We start from the raw sequence: 8,408 nt of genomic DNA on the forward strand, positions 1-8,408 counted from the left end.
TCCCTTTCATTAACCACAGAGGAGAAATATCGCAGCGGCCACATCGTTTTATGGTCGCGATTCTTCTGACAGTTTCTGACTTTTATTGGAATCAGTTTGGGTTTTTCCATTTCAAAGATTCATTTAAACTACAGGACCGTGTGGAAAATGTCATCTGTGATTTAGCAGGATAACGTTTGTAAATGATAAGAGGATGGCTGAGCTGCCTTACTGCCATAAATATAAATTTGAAGCTCAGTGACTATGAGTTAAAGCACAACAACATATTAACATAAATCAAGCACACAAATTACTGCACAAGTTGCAGGGAGAAGTGTTCGCTAGTGCAGTATGTGGAAAAACACCTCCCCGGTGCACGTCAACAATATGAGCTGTATCTAAAAATGCAGTCGAGACAATCCATATGTTTCTAAGTACGTGAGCAGATTTCTGGAGAAGTGCGTAAACATTCATTCGGTACGAAGTGTGAGTTTGTAGGAAGAGCGTGAGTGATTGTTTTAGGAGGCCCGTCATCGAGGGTCAGCGGCAGAGTCCGATGAACTGCAGCATTAACATGAACAGCGAGACGATGTCCAAATACAGGTTGAGCGCGGCGAACACGTACTCCTCGGGGGAGAGGGTGTACTTCCTGTGTTTCCCGCCCAAGATGAGCTGAGTGTCAAACACCAGATACTGCAGACAAACAGAGACGACATGCGTCGACACCAACGGCAGCGGCGTTTGCGTGATGAAAGAGACGGAGCGACGGTTAGAGAAGCAGTTTGAAAGAAAACACAGGGAATGTGCGGATTAACAAGCCTCATAAATAATCAGGAAGTTGCGACACTGAAAATAAGCAGCGACTCGTCGCCCGACAGCCTGTTCAAGCTCTGTGTGCAGCCGCAGTTTGTTCCGCCGGATGACGGGACGGGTCACAACATTTGCTGTTAATGCCAAAGGCACACAGAGAGGTGGCCGCGGAAATGAAGCCCACTGCTGTTAAGCAGTACATAATTGAAATTAAAGGGCACGAGGACATCGGAATCTCTCTTTACACTAACTACCGTGACACACACTGGTGGTTGGACCCGGCTGCTTGGCCCCGGCATCAAATCTTATACCACATAAACTCAACTTGACATTAAGCCGTCTTTGATGACAGTTCCTTTCATTCTCAAAGGTCATTTTTACTTTATTTTAGATTCAATGTGTGCCTCAAATACGCATTTTTCTGTCATGCAAGTTGAAGTGCACTTACTAAAGAAAACAGCAAGGTCCCCAGGCAGGCGTACGTGATGTAGACATACTGCAAAAGAATCAGACACAAAATCAACAGAATCGTTCAGCGACACGACTGACTACACTTCCTGATGAAGGCCCTGAGCCAAAATGCGTCAAGTGCTTTTAACCATGTCTTGCCCGTAATTTATTAAAGGCATTTTACTTTTTTCCCAAGATGAGCGCCTTATATATACCACGGTATATTTGGATTAATTATTCTATTCTATTCTTATATGTAGTCCCCATTTAAAATTAATTCTTTAATCCCCTTTTCGATTATAGTATTTCTGATGAATTGATGGCGGAGACTGATAGAGAGTAACTTATTTTCAGCTCCATTTCATTTCGTTTCCGGTAGAATTAGCACAAAAATCAACAGTAGGCATATTTCTGTTTCAAACAGCATTGAACGTTTCAAGGCATCAGCCTGAGATCAGTGTAACTCCTGAGAGGTTTACGCTCTCGTCTTTATCCTTATCCTTAGAACACAGGTCAGCGTTGGAACATCCTGAAGAGAAAGCTATGATATATATATGCTATATATACTAACTGTGTATGTAACTGCACACAGCTGCAGCTCATTCCAACCAAGCTTTCACTGCAAGCTCACGTGTTCACACAGCGGCTTCTTGATTTACCTGTGATCGCAGGATTGCACAGAGCAATGCAAATGAGAAGAGGGTCCAGGTGAACACCCACAGGCTGCCGCTCAATCCTGTGAAGTCCCACTGTTGTCAGAGAGGAGGGGAGAAAAGAGAGAAGCGCTGAATGTGACGCGCCTTTCAAACAGGAAACAGCAGACAGTAACAGTAGTCATTCCTCTAAAAGCCAGGGAGCTCAAGGTCGCTTGGAGCTTTTTTTTGCAGCTTGAGACGCGGCTGATAACGAAGTGAATGAAGAAACACTGGAGCTCGACACGCAAGAACATCCTGACAGTCCCGGATATAATGATGCTGGATAATTACTCAACGCGCCGCGTGCAGCACACTGGGAGTGGAGGGAAGGTGGCCTTTTGGCCTGCGTGCCCTTTTCAGAGCGACAGGAAAAACATGTCAGTTACAACAGCTGAATCAATCACGCTGATCACCTGAGGAGCTGTGAGCCCAACATGCGAGGCAGCCTGCATGACATATTTATATATATCACAGTGACAGAGGTCAAACCGCCTAGTGCACAGTGCACAGACAGAAACGTAGAGCAATAGAAGCTGGAGACTATAAGATCGATATGAAGTCGTAACAAATGAATAAGTGTTTGTGAAACTCTATTACGGACTGAATGTATGGTCACTTACAGCGCTGTGCTGTATGTGCTCCCTTCTTGCTACACAGTAAAGTCCAATGAGTTATTACAATAACAGATTGGGTATAGTGCCCCTAGTGTTGGTGAAAAGACATGTTAATTTGATTCTAGAAAGACCCGCCCACATCCTCCTTTTTTTCCCCCCGGAGGCCATTTTTCTCCCCATCCAACGTCTGCAGTTAATAATAATCGCACAAATACGCTGGAATTTCAACAGAAACTGTGTTTTAGAAGAACACCGTGTCGTTGGCTTAACAATATGAAGTGGAGCATCATTAATGATGAGCACGGCTGGTATGTTCTCGCCTGCTGCTGGTTTTAATCTATCCAATCAGAGCATAAATAAAGAAGAAATATCTGAGGACCTGTCTGCCAAATGCCAAACTGCAGCACACTCTGAAAACACCGTGGTGCTTTGTGCTCTGAAACCATCCTGTCAGAACCAGCAACATTCAGCAGCTTGAGCTCCAGGGCCGCGTCTGTGGGACTGGACCACACCGGTCAGCCTTCACTCTCCACATGCATCAGTGAGCCTTGGCTGCACGTTTACCGCTTTTGATAGACGCTGCAGACAAGGAGAGCAGCAGCTCCGGAGATGCTCTGCCCCGGTCATCACGGTTTGGCCCTCGTGAAAGTCGCTCAAATCCTTCCCTCAGATATTTTTTCCTGCTTTTAACGTCCTGATAATCTTCCAGTAGTTTTTTTTTCTTAAAAAAAAACCCCAATGTACTCATATGTGGACACTGGGATTATTTCATTATTTATATTATAATAAAGTCACCCAATGTGTGACAAAATGTAAAACTGTTTATTTTAACACCTCAACATGGCTGAGCAAAACTAGAATTGTGACCAATGAAGTCCCAACGTCCTCAAACAAGTGCTTGTTAATTAGCGAGGTCGTACGAGTCGCTATTGATAAAATGTGTTAAATTTCATATCAAACTAAAAACATTAATAAGCTTAAATAAATAAGTTTTAACCGTGTATTTAAGGGGTTTGTTCCTCGTCCACTTTTGTCCTGTGATCGTCTGTAGAATGAATCCGCCCGCTACCATGTTTTATTGACCCTTTGCTACCACTAGATGGCAGACTAGAGGGTCCACTAATGAGGACAATGGGTCTAAATGAAGCAGAATAAGATGCCATAAAACCTAAAACTTAATGTCCCCCATATGAGGACGCAGGGTCTCAGTGGGTTAATGTCAGCTTTTAGGATTAAATGTTCACTATGTGTTCCACCCACTGACAGATTTCCATGATAATGAGATAATCTCCCTTATTCGCTTTATCTGTCACAGGTCAAAGTGATTGACTGATCGTTGTTATCTGGTACTGTATTGTTAATTGTATCTCAGATTATCAGTCGTAGCAGAAAAGCTAAAATGAGTAATTTTGTCTGGGTGGAGGAGCATCATGTGAAGGGTCTCTTCTATTAAGGTGGTAACGTTTTTTTGCTTCACGAGATCATTAATGGCAAAAGGAGACAAATTAAAAATGAGAGCTGCAATCATTTCTGAACTCGGATCTATGGTAGGACCCTCAGGCAGACAGAGGTTTAACTCCGTCTCACCTATGGACACGAGGAATTAGCTTGAGTGACAGACGCACTGATCTCAGCAGTAATCATAGTTTCGCCCGGACGGCAAACCCCAGCAGACTTTTAAACTTTGCTGGTGGAAACAGCAGACGCTGCAGGAGAAGACCTGGCCAGCAGCTCGGCTTAACGCGTTCCCTCTGACTGCACAGGAAACACATCCCGGCGTGTGGACGTTCACCGCTGACTGCATAGCTAAGTCGCCGCAGTTTATGAAATTTCACTTTCGGCTGCACCGCAAACCGAGCTCAGAGCGTGTGACAGATCTTACCTTTGACTGCATGGCAAACAGACTGAGGGAGAAGGACACGAGCGCCGTCGCTCCCACGGCCCACATCACCGCCTCGGCTTCGAAGAACCTGCAGACAGAAATATCAGGCTGAGGTGCAGTGGGAATGGAACCCCATAGTAACACGTCTAACCACGAGTCAGTGGGGGAGATTTGGGGAACGGCGGGGGCTCTTTTTCATAAAACAGTATTGTGTGTCTGAACTGAACTGCAGAGATTGCAGGGACCCCACTCTACATGCATCACGTTACGTACGGCCTACGTCCACTTCCCGTCAGTTACAGATATCACAATATCCTATAAATATGATCATTTGGATGCATTACTGATAGTCAGACTTCGACAGATGCCTCTTCTGAGAAGAGGAAGAAGAAATGTCTCACGGATGGGAGAAGGTAACTTGCGCTTTGCTCGGGCGGCAGTAAACAGAAATTGGTTTTGAACTGTTGGAGATGCTTTCGGATTTATCTGCAGCCAAAAACAACCCGGAAAATGCGATTCCATATGCGTTTTAATTTGACAAACCAGCCGCGATAACATCTTATCTGGCTCTGATGGCTTCATTGCCCCGGGATCGGAACACGCAATCAGATATGGATCAAATGGGATTTATTATTGTGTAAATGAGTCGGCACCAGGTGGGGACTCATCCACAAACACTCACACCGACAGGGATCCGAGCATCAGGCCCTCTGCTACGGTCTATAAGGGAGAGAGAGAGAAGGAGAGGGGAAGGGAGAGACAAATGGAAAGTAAATACATGACAAAAACAAAACAAAACGGTGGAATAGGGCAGGTGTGGCAGCAGTTTAATTTGATGCCTGGCTGGTAGTGCCTCTACTCACAAACAGGCCCAGGGCAATAAAATTGAGGGGGACTCGACGACGGAGGTTGTCACAGCAGGACAGCACCAGAATGAACACAATCACCACCGCCCTGTTTCACACAGAATTTAGAGTGTATCGTAAATAGCAAATAAACAGCCCATGAGCAGAGAAAAAAACACATATATACATTTTGTTCAGTATGTGAATTCATTACAGATCCAGTGTAGCAAGTTGTGGATTGGGATTTGTTGAATTAATTACATCTATGGATTTAAAACAAGAAAGTATGTTGCATGTAATATATATATATATACATATAAATAAATAAATGTGTGAACAGATGTTTTATTCATGGCTTACGTCATGCAGTAGGTGAACCAGTAGTGATCCCATGTCCACTCCCTCAGTGTTTCCCTGGTATTTTATATTAAAAACAAACAAACAAACAAACAAAAAAAAAAAAAAAAAGAGAAAACAGAAAAGGAGTGAGCGTGCTAAATGGAGCTGCCATTTAAATGACAGAGGTAGTGGAATGATTTTATTAAATATTAACAGAGGACAGAGCGTTGCACACAAGGGAACCGAACACAATTTGTGAAAAAGAAACGACTCTAGCTGCTTTCTGCCACAGCCATTATACAAAACATAGGGAGCTTTCAAACTAATGGTCGCAAAAACATAATGATGCAGAATTTTTATTGCACACCACCTCGCAAATACATAATGATTCAAGCTGTTTGCTGGTTTCAGGGGCAGATCTGTGTGCGGGCAGCTGTAATGCTAAAGCTCGGTGATGATGGGTGCTCTTACACGCTGACAGGCCACACTTAAGGTGGATAGATGGACGGGCGCCTGACACGGACTCATCTCTTTTTGGGTAGTAACCCCCAGTGTAATGGAGCCTCACCAGTAAAGAAAAGCACAGATGATCCCGACAGTCAACAGGAGCTGAATCAACAAGGTCAAGTACACCTTCCTTATAAAACCTGTTCAGGAAAAGAAAAAGAAAAAAAAAAAGGCAGACAGAGTGTGAGGGAAGACACATAGAGACGATAGAGGAAGACAACAACAACAACTGAAATCTGTCAGAGCGGAAGCAGCCAGGGAGGTAGGCTTGTTTATCCAGCACGCCATTTCAAAATGCTTCTGTTTTTGGCAAGCCTGCGTTTCATCCTCTCATTTGAAATGATTTGAGCTGTGTGGGAGGTGGAGAGCCGAGGCAGGTTACAGCAGGGATCGGGGCACAATATTCAATTCCAAATCAATTTCAAGAAAACACCAAAGCAAATGAGGGAGTAAATATTGCTCATCCCTCCTCGGCTCTGACCAGGCAAACAAAAACATCCATCTCTCGCGCCTTCTGCTTCTCCGGCTGTTTGTTTGCCTCCCCCCTTCCCCGATTAGCCCTCACCTCTTCGTATGGCAGCGTCGCTGAAGGCGTTCTCCTCCGAGTCGAGGGAGCTCTCAGGTGGACCTTGGTCGTACTGTTGGTTGCCTCCACCTGCTGCTGCTGCTGCTGGCCAGCCCTGGTGATGGACCACGTTATCGTAGGTGCCGCGAGGGGAAACCACTGCGACTCTGCCGTCCCCCACCTACATCATCCGAAGCACCAACAACACAGGAAGTTCAAACTACACTAGTACCGAAATTCTAAATTTTCTTTTTGAAGCAAGTTAATGAAATGAAATCAGTCATCCATGCTTAATTAAATGTGCGCTTATCATCGTTTCTCTATCAAAGGCTGGCTCTCTGTGATATTCAAAACTAAATTCAGTGAATACAAAAAAAACAAAAGTGATTTTAGCTCACTATGTTTTCCCTCTAAGGCTGACAAAAATGCTTCAGTATTGCCACTGACCTGGTAGCTCATCCCTGTGTAAGGGTTCTTCCCATAGTCCTGAGGGCTGTACGGAGGAGGCTGTCCATATCCTCCATTACTGGCGGCATTAGTGCGGTCCATTCCACCAACGGTTGGCAAATCTTCTTCGACTGAGGCACAAAACTGACAGAAGTATAAATGTCAGACTTTCAAGTAGACCGAGGACATGGCTGATTCACAAAAAAAAAACAAAAAACTGTTTCATCAGTGCTGTTAAATTGGCAAATGGGGCAATGTCAGCGTGGAACAAATAAATGGGTAATTACAAAATGATGCATCACACAAAACATCGAGTCAGCCATGACTAACGTCCATAATTATGGCCTTGAACCTCGATTTAATAGCTGTTTTTTTTTTTAAATGGCCAAATAGGTTCTAGTTAATTGATATCAGAGGAAATTCGGCTGGCATGGAGAGGGAACAGTCAGGGGTTCTGTCTAATATGTGGTGAAGATAGACAGCAGAGTGACAAGTTTGCCTTAAGAACCCTGGTTTAATCATTCAACAATCAGCAGCACATGACGTAAAACAGTAGTGACAACTATGACTGTGAATAGGATCCTCATAAAGAGCACAAAGACGCCGCTTATAAAGCCATAGATTAATAAAGAAATCAAAACACAATTAAAACACTTTGGCTTTTATAGACTTCTTCAACTCTACTCACTAAAACCTGTCATGAAAAAACAACAACAAAAAAAAAACACAACAAAGTGAAAATATAGCTCCTGAGAAATGAAGTGGACTTTGTTTTTGTTCGCTTACACAACCTGAAAGGTCCGCACATCAATTGTGAGAAATGATGGACGAATTACCTTTTAAAGTGAAGTGTGGTCTGCGTCTCTCGAGTCTTTAAAAGTGATAGATTGCTGTTTGACTCAGGCCCGTTCTCATGAAATCAATTAATTGTAACGTGTCTTACCTCTGCTGTGACGCCCTGGAATCTGTTGCTGCTCTTCCTGTTGCGTTGGTTCCCCTTCAGGGCAAAGTCTACCTGATATCAGCTGGTTCCTACAGATACAGGACTTTAGCTCCAGGTGAGGGGGAGGGGGATGTATCCCTCATTATGCTCAATGGGATATTCAAATTAGGGGTCCAAAAATGTCATTACACCAACGAGGAGCACTTCATCGTGGCAAGGCATCCCTTTATCATCTTCCCTTTGACTGCCACTGATCCACGCGGGCTTTTAGAATGAGTTAACACTTGTTTTCGGTGCACTTCAATAAAGGTACAGTTTCCTGCAATGTTATA

At 44.0% G+C, this 8,408-nt stretch overlaps 1 protein-coding gene across 2 annotated transcripts; it reads right to left on the reverse strand.

The window, feature by feature from the left end:
* Positions 1 to 27: 27 nt before the first annotated feature.
* On the reverse strand, positions 28 to 8,207 carry zgc:110410 (uncharacterized protein LOC553618 homolog). Of its 2 annotated transcripts, XM_047598126.1 has the most exons (12): positions 8,077 to 8,094; positions 7,970 to 8,004; positions 7,134 to 7,277; positions 6,687 to 6,867; positions 6,183 to 6,261; positions 5,636 to 5,689; positions 5,294 to 5,384; positions 5,113 to 5,150; positions 4,431 to 4,518; positions 1,899 to 1,988; positions 1,238 to 1,285; positions 28 to 672 (listed from the first exon to the last, which is right to left on the reverse strand). In XM_047598126.1, exons 3-12 carry the CDS (start codon positions 7,233 to 7,235, stop codon positions 520 to 522), a joined length of 924 nt encoding a protein of 307 aa, XP_047454082.1. In that variant the 5' UTR covers positions 7,236 to 7,277; positions 7,970 to 8,004; positions 8,077 to 8,094; the 3' UTR covers positions 28 to 519. The 2 variants fall into 2 exon arrangements, with proteins under 2 accessions (XP_047454082.1, XP_047454081.1); XM_047598125.1 differs by lacking the exon at positions 7,970 to 8,004 and having other exon boundaries at positions 8,077 to 8,207.
* Between the last annotated feature and the right edge of the window lie 201 nt (positions 8,208 to 8,408).

This window comes from Mugil cephalus, chromosome 11 (genome assembly GCF_022458985.1).
Source record: "Mugil cephalus isolate CIBA_MC_2020 chromosome 11, CIBA_Mcephalus_1.1, whole genome shotgun sequence".
Classification (NCBI taxonomy): domain Eukaryota; kingdom Metazoa; phylum Chordata; class Actinopteri; order Mugiliformes; family Mugilidae; genus Mugil; species Mugil cephalus.

Coding starts and splice junctions, on each gene's coding strand:
- zgc:110410 (XM_047598125.1), bottom strand. CDS start 7,235: ATGGACCGCACTAATGCCGCCAGTAATGGAGGATATGGACAGCCTCCT. Junction 5,151..5,293: donor TTATTGCCCTGGGCCTGTTT/GTGAGTAGAGGC, acceptor TCTCCCTTATAG/ACCGTAGCAGAGGGCCTGAT. Junction 673..1,237: donor GGACCTTGCTGTTTTCTTTA/GTAAGTGCACTT, acceptor GTTTGTCTGCAG/TATCTGGTGTTTGACACTCA.